The following is a 15,008-nucleotide window of genomic DNA, read 5'->3' as shown; positions in this document are numbered from 1 at the left end:
ATGCTATAAAAATTTAAAGGGCACACAAGTAGAGTATGCGCTAGTTGAAGTCGTGCTTTTTGCAAGTATTATAGAAGTTTATTACGTGCCAGTATCGCTTCGTAATTAAAGATGTCATATTAAAAAAGAATACATAATTGTGATTTTTCTTTATTTCGTTTGTTATGAATAATATATTATATTTCACATATGACTTTTACATGTAATTACATAAGTTTAAGACCTTTTCTTTTTCTTTTTTGTAACTGTTGTGTGTACGTCAAGTAGACCAGTGTATATTGTCGGACAACATATGTGTAAATATAAATTATAAGACGTATGGTATCAGTCTTAATATTCTGCAACTTTGAAAAGGTTTTAAGTATACATGCATATGTTGATAGCTTATCTTTATGTTGTAACGTCAGCATTTTAATAAATATTTAACCAGAGTTTTAAAACTACTAAATATAATATTATTTATTCGCTTGAAAAGAAAATAAAATTACTAAATTATTATTAAGAAATATTAATTTTTTTAAGAGAACTCGTTATATTTTGAGAGGTACTAGAAAATTAATACTTGTCTCTTAAATTATTCTTTAGAACCTTTCACCGATTGCTTACAACTCTCAACGTATTCTGGCATTGAGGAAGAAATAGTATATGTTTTTCTTCAAACTATAGAGGTCTTGGAAAAAAAGTATATATATATATATATACAAAGGAGGACGAGAGGCATTGTTTACATTACCATTTTGTTTTAAGTCAATGAAGGGCTGTTACGTTTTCTACAATCTATTTTTGTAAAGTTCTTCCCTTTCTTAATTTTTTGGGTCTCAGCGGATGAACGATGATTTGTCGAGTCCGTCGTGCGTATCTCGAATCAATCGACCGTAGATCCACTTTTTAACGATACGAAATGATTCGCAATCTTGTATCTTGCAGGTTATACGTGTTTCTGCCCATCAAATTAATTAATAAATTGCTGCATCACAGATAGAATGTATTCTTTTTTGAAATAATGCGTTAGATCACCGTTATAGAAATAATAAAATGAAGATCATATTTTTATCGTTCGTTGTGTTTCAATATTTATTTTCAACGAAGTTTCATCAAAAATCTCTATTTTTCCTTTATACATACATGTTCTTAACTTTCTTCCCTCTTAATTAATATTTTGTTAATTTTATTCCTTGTTTAATTTTTGTTCGACTACATCGTTTTTCTCAAATATATAATACGTTAGGCTGGTATATATTTCATGTGTTATGTTTCACGTGTCAAGGGTTTTTATTAAGCTTACTATTGATTGGCTGCAAGGCAAAGAATTTATCGGATCTCTTTGTCTTGCAATCAATTAACAAATTTAAATTTTTGTCACACAACACATGAAATATTAGGTTTTGTATACGATGCATCATGGAAATATTGTAATTGTACTTTTATTGTTCGTTCTATTTCAACATTTATCCTTAACTTCATCAATGGTCTCTATTTGCCTTCTATGGCTACATTTTAAAATGTCTTCTGTGAGTAAAATTTCACCGTTAATATTTACTCTTATATAGTATACATATAACTGTACTTATTTACTCTTATATAGTACACATACAACAACGTATATCATATTATATCGAATAAAACTTTCCTCGGAGATGTTTTGGAATATGATATTACATATGATATTACATATCTATTATGCATAATCGTTTTCTTTTGTTTTAAGCAATTTCATAATTATTGGATTATATTAATTGCAGACCCAATAAAATGGTAGATGTGTTATCGACGCGTCTGCAGGAGGTATATGCCAAGTGGGAAACAAAAACGCAAGTAACGCGAAATGCGGAACCGACGACTACACGATTTTCGCTGGATGGTAATTTTCTTTTCTTTCGTTCTAAAGCTATTCTTACGTAAGATGCGTGCCGCGAGAATATACAATTACTATCAATCGACAGCTATCATCGGCGTGCGACTCTAACTATTCTCTCACAGCGTACTGTTTTTTTTTTTTCGCAAGTACAGAATGCGTGTCCCGATTGCAAGACGAGAGATATTTATCGTAACATCTCGACTCGTAAATACCGTATAACTACCGTACATTTAACGGATTTAAGAATATAATCATTGTATTCTTCATCTCTCTCTTTCTGTCGAGCCGGTCTGGAATCAAAATCCTTATGCTATTTATTACTCATATCAACTTTACTTCATATCTTCAATTTAATTTGATAATCTTTGTATCAATTCTTTTATTTTGAAATGGATTTATTATGCCTGTTTTTTTAAATTTTTGAAATATGAAACGTTAGGGTACGTGAAATCCTTTGTTGCTTTTCGCATATAGACGAAGAACTTCTTTGGATATCCTATTCGCAACAAGATACACTTCCAACAATTCATTAAATGCGATAAATTGCAGGTCTTCGACGAGCTGGCTTGCAGCTGCAACGAAAGAAGTTTCAGGACAGAGAACAGTCCCGTAAGATACGTGACAACTCGTTGTACAGCATCAAGGAGACCGAACCGCTGGTGCCTTTGATCAAACACAAGTCTCCATTCCTGCATTACTGTTGTAACACCTGCACGCCCGCTTCCAGGGTAAGTTTTTGCTGTTAGGACCAGGTTCGCATCACGTCCATAATTTATCATCCTCGGCAAAATGCGTGGACCTTTTCCAGACGGACCATGCCTCGCGTGTTCTTCATCAGTCTAGCTCGTTGTGCGATTTCATGCGTAGGCGCACATGAGACTTCTTGAATGGAGCTCTGCCTAGCAACCGGTTAACCCATTTAACTTATCGTTATAATTACCAAACTTATCGTTAAATATCAGCAGCTTCGTTGCTTCAATTTTGCTGTTTTGAATAAAATTAACAGGTGCAGCGCAAGTATGATCTATACGGAAATCCTACCCTGAGCTATATTAATCGTGATTTATGACAAAGTCATTGAAAAAAAATTATATATTTATTTTTGTTTATTTGAAATTTATAAATAAATAAATAAATAAAAATGTTTTAAATTCTTGTCAAAATTTTAGATTTTTGCTTATGGCTTAAAATATGCATGATTTATTATACTTTGTTTTAAATTTAAAGAGAAATTTTGTTTAAACAAAGTGAAGGATTCGGTTTGCTTTGAAGATCAATTAGGTGTGTTATGTTTATTTAATTAGAATTTAATTTACACTTTTATATGTGTCAAACTAGACACCTTTTACTATACGTTAGAATACTCTTTAGAATCCAAAATGGTAATTATTCTATATACGTGAGAATCATTATCCGTAACATTTAAATTTGTTAAAACGATGCATGTAGCAAGTTTTATCATATTTATCGTCACAGTTGCAAAATTTGCATAAGAAAAATTGTCACAAGCTTTAATCGGTGTTTCAAATTACGAAAAATATTTCTACATCGAACAACATATAGTGCATAGGTCATTCACTAAAAATACATCCAACGAGATTGTCTGACCGGATGTTTCTCAGATTCTTAATCATGCGAAATCGTCAATTTCGTGGATAAATCTTCGCGTATCTTCCCGTGTATAAAAAAATATCTTTATTTCATTTCCTATAAACAATCCGTATAAATCGCTAGTCGTGCCTGAGGAGTAAAGAGTGTCTGTAAGACGTTTCATTTGCACCTTTACACCTACAAGCATGATCTATTTTTGGTACGCGATATGAGAGATCGGTGTGGGAGAACACACGACGTGTGACAACGACGCAAATAAGTCGCTCAAAAACCGTTCTCTTTTAAAGATCCTATCGGTCCCGAAGCGAAATTTCTCCTAACATACTCATTTAGTTTTCGCGAAACATAACTGTGCGTAATTAATTGTGTGATTAATTGTGTGTACAACGCAACGATTGATCATTCCGTAAAATTCTACTTTAAATAAACCGAAATCTGTAATCAAGCGATAGTGATACCGTGATACATGTAGGGAGAGAGAGAGAGAGAGAGATGCTGTTATTACGGCCTTATTACCTAATTAGAGAAATATGTCCTCTAACATGTGTTTAATTATGTAACGAAGCTTTGATCGTCTTTCATCACTTGACCCTCTTTAGATAAGAACAATTATAGCACGCAATAAGCACGCATGTACGGACGCGTGTATAAATGTGAACTTCATGCTAAAGCATTTAATCGTGAAGAGGAAAAATTTAATCCAAAGTGGATTCGGAGGCGGACGGGAGGGAGATTCATTCTCCCACATACTTCGATGAGCCACGTGTATGACTAAACAATTTAAACGACTTTAAATTTTTGCAATTGCCAATTATGCCGATGATTTGATAACAGTTTTACGTAATTAGAAAACACACGCATTGAAAAAATTGTTTTTAATATAAAATTGTGTTTGGAGTGATGAAAAAGTGTCAACATATGCTCATCATAGATAGCGATTATTTGTTATCAAACATCATCTAATCATTATCGTTTTTAATAATAATAATATACAATTTATACACATGGTATATAGTAATAAATATATACTTATTTGATATTCTAATGATAAAAGACATGTGCGAGGAAACACGTGGATTCTTATCACGATGGTGGCGTATTGTTATCGTTCGCGGATACCCAAAGAATGTGAGTTGATAGAAGTACACAAATATAATTAATTTTATTATTTTATACGCTTATACGAAATGTTCAAAGACCTTTATCCGATAAATGAGTTAACTGCGAAGTAAACTAGAAGCACGTTTAGTAGTTTCTCAAAACACTTTACATATACTTTATATTTTCGAAAAAAAAAAATTAGTTAGCTGTTTTTCGTTTATTTTATACGTTTCACATATACTTTTTGATTATGTATTTTCTATGCTGTGTTTTTACGAAATCTAAATTAAAATATATTTTTTATTTTGCTTCCGCTCTTTTGTTCCAGGATACATTAGTCAAATCTGCGCTCAAGAAGCAACAGCAGCATCAGTCATATGGTGTGAACATATTGACACAAAAACCAAGTTCTACGCTTTTTTCGAAAATATTCACTCATCTCTCTCTTGTATTAAGCTTCAAGAATCACGATTATCCAAGGGTTACAGAAACAGTAAGTTTTGCTGTCACGTACTCTTATGGAATTTGCACTAAATAAATCTCCACTATAATTGTACATTAAATTTGCTCTCGATGTAGGTCCTGAACGATGAAAAATTAAAAGACGCTATCAAATTAACCGCATTAGAAACAGCTAATCATGAGGGTTGTAGCGAGGAGAAAGCGCTTACAAAAGCGAAAGCCAGAGCCAGGACCATACTCCAGCAAATGGAGAGCACTTGTAGCAACGCCTTTATTAAAGTAGCCATGTGGGTGATGTACAAATTGTTGCCCTGTTTCATACAATCCATCGTTGTTATACCCTCTCAAATGGAGATGCTGAAGCAGGCGAGTGATACCGGTTTGCCGCTCATAATGCTGCCCCTACATCGCAGTCACTTAGATTACATAATGGTCGACTTCCAAATGATTGCGAATGATATAAGGGGTCCATTGATCGCGGCGGGAGATAATTTGAGGATGCCATTTTTCGGGTAAGCTTAAAATTTAACATAAATCTTGTTCTAAGGTTCTTATTCTAACATTTGTGAGGATATATTTACAATACGTTCGATATCGATTGACAGATGGCTTCTGAAAAATCTGGGCGCTTTTTACATTAAACGTCGTATCGATCCAGTAACAGGACGCAAGGATCTTCTCTATCGCGCAACTCTTCAAACATACATTATGGAGAATCTTCGTGCTGGGCATAACATGGAATGTTTCATAGAAGGTGGCCGCACGAGAACTGGTAAACCTTGCATGCCAAAGAGTGGTATCCTGAGCGTCATCGTCGACGCATACATGGATGGCACCATTGAGGATGCATTTTTGGTACCTGTAGCGATTAATTACGAACGACTGGTAGACGGAAATTTTGTTAGAGAACAGTTGGGGCAACCAAAGAAAATGGAGACTTTCACGTCAACGATTCAAGCTATGTGGTCAACATTAAGAGGCCGTTACGGCATCGTCAAAATCGATTTCTGTCAACCGTTTTCCCTCAGGGTAAGAGAGAAAGAGAAATGATTTTTCTCAAATGAAATTGATTCGTATCGATAATATTGAGACCTTTAATGTGGAGAGATGATTTTCAACAGGAAATGGTAAAGGCGTTCCAAGCTCAGCAAAATAAATTGGCTTCAAAATCTTCAGAAGGATATTTAAAATATACTATGTCGAATTCATCTCTTTATGGTACAGATGTAATTGTGGAGGAACATCGACAAATGGTAGATAGCATCGCCCGACACATCGTGTATGGTGAGTCAAGATTATTAGCATGATATGGAAATATTTTTATCGATTGTAAAATGATATCTTTATTATAATTCTTAAGAGATAAATTTGAATAATCATTGTCATAATTGTTTTTAGACTCGTCCACATCTATGCCGATTATGTCAACGAATGTTGTTGCATTTTTATTATTAAATAAGTTTAGAGACGGTTGTACATTAGACAAATTGGTCGAAGCGTTCGATTTGATAAGGCAAGAGTTGGAATTTAGTGAAAAGAACGTGGCCTTTTGCGGAGAGAGTGTTGATATCATTAAACATGCGGTTAGTAGATGATAAATGAAATGATTTGGTTATGAGAAAAGTACTAAAAGTATAAAAACTTATTAATCTTTGAATTTATAGTTAGATATCTTAGGCCCGGGTTTAGTGATGCAACAGCGACAAGAAATTACCGAAGCCGTTGAAGGCAATCAATCCTATAAATCTAACGTCGTAATAGCGATCCGTCCCATATCAATTCTACCGAATGTAATCGAATTATCATACTATAGCAATACTATGCTATTATACTATGTTATGGACAGTATAGTGGGTAAGACACATAAAGAGATCGACGAGCAACTTTCGTCTACAATCTCGATTTTTTATTTACATAAGTAGAATTTTATTTTCAAATATTTTCGAAATAAAAAAAGGTATTTCCCTTATTGTCAAGTTATACATTTAAAGAAATTTCCATTTTTCTTTATTTTGATTAAATAGAGGTTTTGACATTTAATATAAAAGACCTAAATTGCAGGAGAGGGAGAGAGAGAGGAGGGAGTAAAAATATGATTGCAGACAGAGGGTTAATTTTGAAATGTAACCTTGTTATATTTTTTCAGTAACAGCTTTGTATGCTGAATTGCAGTCCCAGATTAACGATCCAGTAGCGATCGCTGAGAACAATATCACAGTGTTACAAAATAGTCTGATCGAGCGAGCGCTCAAGTTATGCGACATTCTTAGGTATGAGTTTATTTTCTGCAGGCCCTGCCAAGAATTAAGAGACGTAGTCCTTGAAACAATACAGAATATTTCGCACAAAGGCATTATTACTATGAAAGAGGTATATTTGTTTTTGCACAGATATTTAAACAATTTAAGTTGTATATAGTAATAAGAAAAATGATTAACAGGAGGTTTATCTGGAAGATGAACTTTGGAGCAAAAGATACGCTCAAAATTTTGATGACAGTTCGGACGAAGAATACTCGAGAGAACAGAAAATCCAGAAGATTGAATATAAAGTAAATTACTCTCTCTTTTCTTAGACTTTTCTTACTATTAATAATAGTATCTAGTAAAGGATAATAATTAATATAGTATTTATATCAATTTTTTAATTATTACATAAATATTTATGTGAAATATGTTAAGAATAACATGTTAAAAATAAAAGAATTAATTAATTTTTTCTTTCTTACTTTTAGCTGAGTTTAAGACCTGAACATTCTAGTCGCATGGAATTTTTACATACAATGTTACGTCCATTAATTGACACATACACATGCAGTGCTTTCAATTTAAAGAAATTAGTCGATCGGTCGCTTAGCGAACGAGAGTTAGTTCAAGAAGTATTGAACGAAATAAAAACCAAAGTGGATGGAGGTATAATTAGTTATGGTAAGTTTTATATACATATATATATATGTGTGTGCGTGTGCGTGTGCGTGTGCGTGTGCGTGTGCGTGTGTGTGTGTGTGTACGTATATTATATATGGTGACACTCAATATAATATAAAATATAATTGAAACGTATTGTTAACTATAATTTTTTATTGGGGACACAATATTGCTTATAAATGAAATAATAATAATATGCACGATTTGGAATGTTTAATTAGTAAAAACTGAAATTATTGTTTTTATATTATATATAAAATATTATTTCTTTAATAGGAGAGAGTTTATGCGTCGATCCAATAAAGAATTCCTTTAGGCTGTTCGAAAAGTGGAATGTCCTGATGTGTCACATGCAAGAAAATGTTAAAATTTTTTACTTGAAAGAAGATTACGATACGGATGCGGCAATAGAAAACATATACGACACCATAGCTGCTTTTAAGTGGGTCAGAAATATGGACTAAAATACGATGATATTTTCTACTTCAGTTAAAAAGAGTTTTTAAATCACTATTTTTTTATATCTTTTGTAAAAAAAAATCTCATTGATTACACACAACTTGCTTTTAAGCTTCGATGTTCAATATCTTTTGCGAACATGTTGGGCATGTGTTAAGTAGATATAAATATAGATTTGTTTGCGTTGCTTGAAACTCCCCAAAATTTTTGCATCTAAAACGAGATGTAGTATAAATATGTATTCAGACTGAAAAGAAAGGAGCCGAGGATTTTAAATGCAAAAAGTACAAGCAATCCGAACAAACCTTATAAATACATATAGTATTGTAGTATGTGTACTTTAATATATATGTAAGTAAGTACAGCTTGTATATAACGTTTTTTTTTATCAGAGAAAGATAAAAAAAGATATGATATAGTATATCACTTGTGAATGTTCCTAAAAATATATGTAATTTACATTCACAATGATATACTTAAAAAAATTCTGTTCCATGATATAGAACTGTACAGATGCAAAATTAAATCATAATTTCTAAGTTGGTTGTAAAATATTTTTACAAATAAATAGACAATATTATACATTATAAATTATAGAAATATGTTATTACATTAATATAAATAATCGTATGTGTGTGCGTGCATGTGTATTTCAATAATCTCTCTTTAATTCTATTAATTTAGCATCTTGTTTCATAACTCTTGTAAAAATTTTTTAGCATTTCTATTAATAAAACACCATAAATTATATAACCTACATTATAAAGTTTGTTAAGACTTTATGTGCACTGCAATCTAACTGTTTCAGTATTTCACAATCGACGAAATTGGACAGCTCCTTCTGAGTCCCAAGCACTTTTCTCTATCAATGAACAATGCATCTATTTTAGACTTCAAATTGCTTTCCAGATTAGATCTCGTGCGTAAAAGTTGCTGATGCTGCGCCTCAGATTGTTGCAGTTTCATATTCAAATCATATACTATTTTATTAATATCCTGTACTTCTCTGTTCATCCTATGACACGTAAATATTGTTATCAGAATAGTGTGTGACACGTAAATGATTTTAACAAACCTGAGTTGAGCGTCATCTTTGCACAGTTCATTATCTGGACGGTGTGTCCTGGCCTCCAGTCGCGTGTATGCCACTTTCAATACTGGACTTTTATCAGCGATAGTTTTTTGCATTAATACTATACTCTTTTCAACGTCAAAAATCTCTTCTTGAATCTAAAATCCATATACAAATAATATCAAATCTAGTGCATAAGATTTATATAAGAAGAATCTAAAAACGTTATGGAGATTTTACGATCTTTCGAATAGTCTTTAGATGTTTGCTGAACTTTCACATTGTGTTTGTAATGTTGTTATACAAATTTGCACTTCCTTGTTGCAATTTTACATCGTAGTTTTTTTGTTAACAAAAATGTTACCTTATGTAAATGCGTTTGTAAATTTTCCTTCGCTTCCAACATTTCAGCAATTCGTCTGTCTAGCGCTTTATTGGTTTCAGTCCAAGCTTCACATATTTCGTAGACTACTGCATTTATAACATTGTCAATATCATTTCGCAATTGGTGCGATTTTGCTCGTTCGGTCTGCGATTTCTTTACTATACTATTTGCCACTTCTTCCCAAAATTCAGGCCCAGTAACACTACATAAACACAGTTATTATAGCTTCAGTTAATAGAGAAATAAGGTGTATGAAGAACAAATACTATATCTTACTTAGTAAAGTAAAATATGCTATTATACAAATATCAAATTATTTGAAAGTCTCATTTTATATTGAATATCTTATGTTTTCTCATTTTATAGTCTTTCCTTCTTCCCACCCAACTAAAATACTACAAAAGTGATGTGCTTATAAATAAAAGATTTCATATTTACCTGGGATCGTATCTTTCTATACCATCGTAATATTGCAGACCTCGAGTAAAGTTATTCATCTGGTGACACACGTTATCAATTCCTAGGGCTGTTTCTTTGTTTTGTACATCAATCTGTAGCTGATGCTGTACAGCTCTACCAGTTGTTAACTGAAAAATATTATAGAGCGAGTTTTTAAAGTCGCTATCACATATTATCGGTAAACATATGATATACCTGATTAATACATCTATCCATGATCTGTTTCAACTTTTTCTCACAATTTCTCACAATTTCAACTTCTTCTAGCAGAGCTTTTTCGACCTCATCATGAACCAAATCAATACCTATAAATATTAACTAATTGATTAAGCTTTCTAAGTGATGTAATTCTACAAGATTCTTCCTTTTCATTTTTTTTATATTGTTTGCTTGTTTTCAATTTCGATATATCATCGAGTCTATTATTTAATTAATCAAAAAATAAAAATACCTTTTCTCGATTCCCGATGATAAAGACATTCTTGCGCGATATGTAACTGTCCTTCAAGATCTTGGATCACGATTTGCAATTTGCGACGACTGTCTTGCATTTTACTGTTTTCTACGATTAATCTGTCCAATTCTGATGCCACTTCGTTCCGCCAGAAAGTAACATCCGTGATTCTTTCTCCGAGTTTTCGACCGCTCTCTGTTTGTCCCTTTTTTACCTTTTCATCTGCTTCTCTGAAACAGATATCACAGCAACAATATATTTTGAGAAAATTATGTGTATAATTTATTAACGAATAATTTTTCAGATAACTATATAATTAAATCAGTTTTAATATAAGGGGATTTCTATTGAATAATTTTCTGTGAACAATTTCTTCATCTTTTTACAAAATAGAACATTAAATAAAAAAAAACTTTAAAGATAGACTGTTAATTTTGACAATTTTAACACAATTAATACATCACTAAATAATTTGATTTAAAAGTAAAAACATTGATTCTAAAAAATGTATTCCTACCGCATTAAACATGCATTGTTCTTGCGCAATTTTTCAGAGTAGCATCTATTTGTATTCGCTTCATTATAGAGTTTGATTTCATTGTGTATCCAATCACACGGAGTGTATCGCGTATAAAGCGCAGCACGTGCCGCATGTGAAGGATTTCGATCAAAACCAGTCACCAAATTCGGAAACTTTAGCGGTTCTATCGCCAATCCACGTGACGTGCGATAAGCATCCACCAATAGATTTGTTATTGGCTGTGCAGGCCTAAAAGGTAAAGATTAATTCTCGAATAAAAGAAATTAATTTTTCGTCTTTTGTGTTAAAAATATTGTATTAAAAATGCATCGGTGAATGTTAGAATTATAGTAAGTTACTCACAATGGAGACACCTCTACGACCTCGTATCCCAAAATAGGTCGCCAGGGATGTGGTCTTGGGGTCTTGTAAAATTCTCTTGCTGGAACCGGAGAATCTGCGTCCTGTTCCATACACGGTGAAACGCCGATTGCACTCCACGGCTGAAGTTGCTAGACGTAATAACAGGTACTTATGAGTAATAAGAATTAAATGAATAAATATGGCTTTAATTGAAAATTCCAACAGAATGATTTGTTCCTTCGAGTGTTTTTTTGTAGAATATGTATTAAATAAAATCGCTTTCACAATTTCTCATATTTTATTTTTAACCCTACATCGTTAATATGAAATTGACAGAATCGTTTAAACTTATGAATACTGTAATACGTAATACTTTTAGTAATAATAATAATAATCTTTACAGAGTACATGACAGTTTCAGCTTTTTTGTCAGTTTTAACGTTGGCCATGATTACGATAAATTTCGTAAGTTTCTTTCTACTTCCGGAGAAGATATACCAATTCAGCACAATTTTGAAATACGACTGATTTGAAGTAAATCAAATCTCGAATGATTTTGAAAATGCAATACCTATCATGGTGTAATAAGAAAGGTGAGACATTGCGCATAATGGCGGTGGCATAATAGAACAACCAATCATATTTGGGTCCAAATGCAACCGCGAAATTTGAATACGACATTATGAATTTAATGACATAAATAACATAAAAACATAAAATCACGATTTTTAATAAAGTATAACATAAATATACCTGAAATAATAAAAGTTGAGTAAAAAATTATCCCGTAAATCGCTGGTTTGCGTGAAGTAACACGGTAGTGTCACTACCGTGTCTCTATAGTCTCTACTAATTTTTGCAATAAGGAAAATTGTCCATTTTTATAAATACATTATATATTCTACTTATATGTGTATATCAATGTATATATACATATACATATATACACATATAACAAACATTATTTATGAAAATAATTCGGCAATTGCCTTGTTCCAATCACATGTAGATTCTAGTGACCATCGAATACGAACATTCTCATTTTGTGACATTAATATCTTGATTTGTCCAACAGTGAATACTTTTGCCAAAACATTCTTAATCATTTCTTCTATCCGTTTCTGTTCATTAAATGTCATTTGATATACTGAAATGAATTTTATATACTGCGTATGTAGTCCTCCCATAAATCGCGATTCACACAATTAATTATAATAAGCACTGTGATCCAGCTTTGACCGTAAATGGCTTTCTTCTTCTAATTTATTATTGTTTATCAATTGTACGGTCTTAAAAATATTCTAGTATTTGTTAAATCACGTCAGCCTGAAAAAAGACGTTATTCTCCTACTTTAGATAAATATTGCGAAGAATATTAATACGTCGACCCGCCATCAGAGGTCTATAGATGCTGAGATACGCGTATATCTGTATATATAGAATCTCGATTAATATCTTAAACAGGCGTCTAAGGTAGGTTTCCATTACAATACCTTACTGATGATGAGTCCAGTAGTGGAAACCGGGACGAAACGCCAACTCGTGATATTCTTCGCAATCGTATTTTCACAGATTTAGATTTAGATTTATCTATACTTCAACGTTACATCGTAAAAATTTAATTTCTTTCTTTATGTCTTTCAACATAATTTATGTCTTTCAACATATTATTAAGATCCAATAAGATGCTATAAGCATAAAAAATTGTTAGAATGCTTGTCAATTTAACTAAGTGATATTACTGCGGTAGTAAGTATGTATGCGTCAATCATGCTGAAAAACTATCAGCGTCGTGATTTATGGGGGGACTACATACGCAGTATATAAAATTCACACAATTATAATAAGCACTGTGATCCAGCTTTAACCGTAAATGGCTTTCTTCTTCTAATTTATTATTGTTTAATAAAATAATAAATAATATAATATAATAATATAAAAGAAAACTTTTTCTCTTTTCTATACTTCTTTCCTTTTTTCCCAAGTGATTTTGAAAATGCAATCTCTACTCCAAAATAATTGAGCAAAATAACAATTCGTAATAATAATAATAATAATGGGCGAGTACAGGATGGCAAAGCGGCTAGGGAGAGCGAGCTTTTTTTCATTCATCGATTGATCAATCGCATTGTGCGCAGATACAATTTTGTTCCGTAAAAGCTGCATTTGTGCATAATACGATTGATCAATCGGTGAATTGAAAAACTCGCCCGTACGCTTACCGGAGCTATTGAATATAATTGGTTGGATCTATAAGTAATAATCAATTATGTTCATTTGCTCGGCGAGTATAATAAGGCTATAAGCCGTTTTGTTGAGCTTGAACGCGCCTAACAGCAATAATAATAATAGTGACACTCATAATATTAATAATAATAACAGTAAAAAAATAATCATATATAACAAGAATATTTTCCCTTTTTTTCTTCAATGTTTCCCATCTAGGCGGGGCCATGGTGTAAGAAGAATGGTGAAACATTGCGCATAGTAATGGCGGAGCCAATAAAATTTAGGTCCATATACATCCCCTAAATATTAATGATAACAAAGGGACAACCATATTGCTTTTGAATATTTGGACCTGATTCTTATTGGTCGACTACTGCGTATCCATAATGTTGTTTCACCTTTCTTCTTACACCATGGGCGGGGCGCCTTTTCGAAATCCGGAAGTGCTGCGGCCCCCCCGAAAAATAAATTAAAATATTTCGTAAATAAATATTTAACAATACAAAATTTTGTATTGCTCATTACTTTTAATTATAATTGTGAGATTATTCCAATTTGAAATTATAATAAATTTAAACGTTATTGTAAGTTGAATGATATTTATAGATACTGTATTGTCATTTTGTCGTACGTAGTTACTTTTATTATTGGAGAAAACTATGCTTACCCCTCCCCCCAGATGCCCCGAAAGGGGACGCTCTGGTCGCGCGCGTTTCTCCGCGTTGTTATTTCTACGAGCGCTACCACCGTGTTGCGTAATTTTTCATAACGCAACACTTTTGCATGGGGTTAGAGAAATAACTCAACGGCTTGAGATATTGGCTATTTACCGCACGCAAAAGCGTTGCGGTATAGGGTAAATTACGTGCACGCGTGAGGAAATAATTATGGAATTTATTTATTTTTTTCATATTTCTTTTATTTTATGAGTACTTCAATTTGTTTATATACTTGGAATTTATATATCGTGCATTTTAATTTTGAAATACTAAAGGAAACCACTATTAAAAAAACGCATCATACTATATCTACTGCAAAGTGATGTGGAAATAATAGTGTTTTCAAACTGTGATCATTTATTTTTAATATAAGAGAGAGTGATTATTCA

At 32.3% G+C, this 15,008-nt stretch overlaps 2 protein-coding genes across 4 annotated transcripts; one reads left to right on the top strand and one right to left on the bottom strand.

The window, feature by feature from the left end:
- Nucleotides 1-1,752: 1,752 nt before the first annotated feature.
- On the top strand, nucleotides 1,753-8,445 carry mino (glycerol-3-phosphate acyltransferase mino). 2 transcript variants are annotated; one of them, XM_018537826.1, is made up of 11 exons: nucleotides 4,534-4,597; nucleotides 4,899-5,063; nucleotides 5,150-5,544; nucleotides 5,638-6,061; nucleotides 6,154-6,316; nucleotides 6,431-6,615; nucleotides 6,697-6,886; nucleotides 7,179-7,402; nucleotides 7,473-7,583; nucleotides 7,767-7,959; nucleotides 8,236-8,445. In XM_018537826.1, exons 3-11 carry the CDS (start codon nucleotides 5,279-5,281, stop codon nucleotides 8,421-8,423), a joined length of 1,944 nt encoding a protein of 647 aa, XP_018393328.1. In that variant the 5' UTR covers nucleotides 4,534-4,597; nucleotides 4,899-5,063; nucleotides 5,150-5,278; the 3' UTR covers nucleotides 8,424-8,445. The 2 variants fall into 2 exon arrangements, with proteins under 2 accessions (XP_018393329.1, XP_018393328.1); XM_018537827.1 differs by lacking the exons at nucleotides 4,534-4,597; nucleotides 7,179-7,402; nucleotides 7,473-7,583; nucleotides 7,767-7,959; nucleotides 8,236-8,445 and adding exons at nucleotides 1,753-1,861; nucleotides 2,408-2,586 and having other exon boundaries at nucleotides 6,701-6,751.
- On the bottom strand, nucleotides 8,264-11,814 carry LOC108772311 (tektin-3). Of its 2 annotated transcripts, none has more exons than XM_018537828.1 (9): nucleotides 11,672-11,814; nucleotides 11,306-11,557; nucleotides 10,786-11,018; nucleotides 10,530-10,639; nucleotides 10,314-10,462; nucleotides 9,855-10,077; nucleotides 9,494-9,648; nucleotides 9,177-9,433; nucleotides 8,264-8,297 (listed from the first exon to the last, which is right to left on the bottom strand). In XM_018537828.1, the coding sequence occupies exons 1-8, from the start codon at nucleotides 11,779-11,781 to the stop codon at nucleotides 9,223-9,225; spliced, it is 1,443 nt and encodes a 480-aa protein (XP_018393330.1). In that variant the 5' UTR covers nucleotides 11,782-11,814; the 3' UTR covers nucleotides 8,264-8,297; nucleotides 9,177-9,222. The 2 variants fall into 2 exon arrangements, with proteins under 2 accessions (XP_018393330.1, XP_018393331.1); XM_018537829.1 differs by lacking the exon at nucleotides 8,264-8,297 and adding an exon at nucleotides 8,561-8,631.
- Nucleotides 11,815-15,008: the final 3,194 nt, after the last annotated feature.

This window comes from Cyphomyrmex costatus, unplaced genomic scaffold, assembly GCF_001594065.2.
Source record: "Cyphomyrmex costatus isolate MS0001 unplaced genomic scaffold, Ccosl1.0 scaffold1827, whole genome shotgun sequence".
In the NCBI taxonomy this organism is placed as follows: domain Eukaryota; kingdom Metazoa; phylum Arthropoda; class Insecta; order Hymenoptera; family Formicidae; genus Cyphomyrmex; species Cyphomyrmex costatus.
This window is presented reverse-complemented; position numbering and strand designations above follow the sequence as displayed.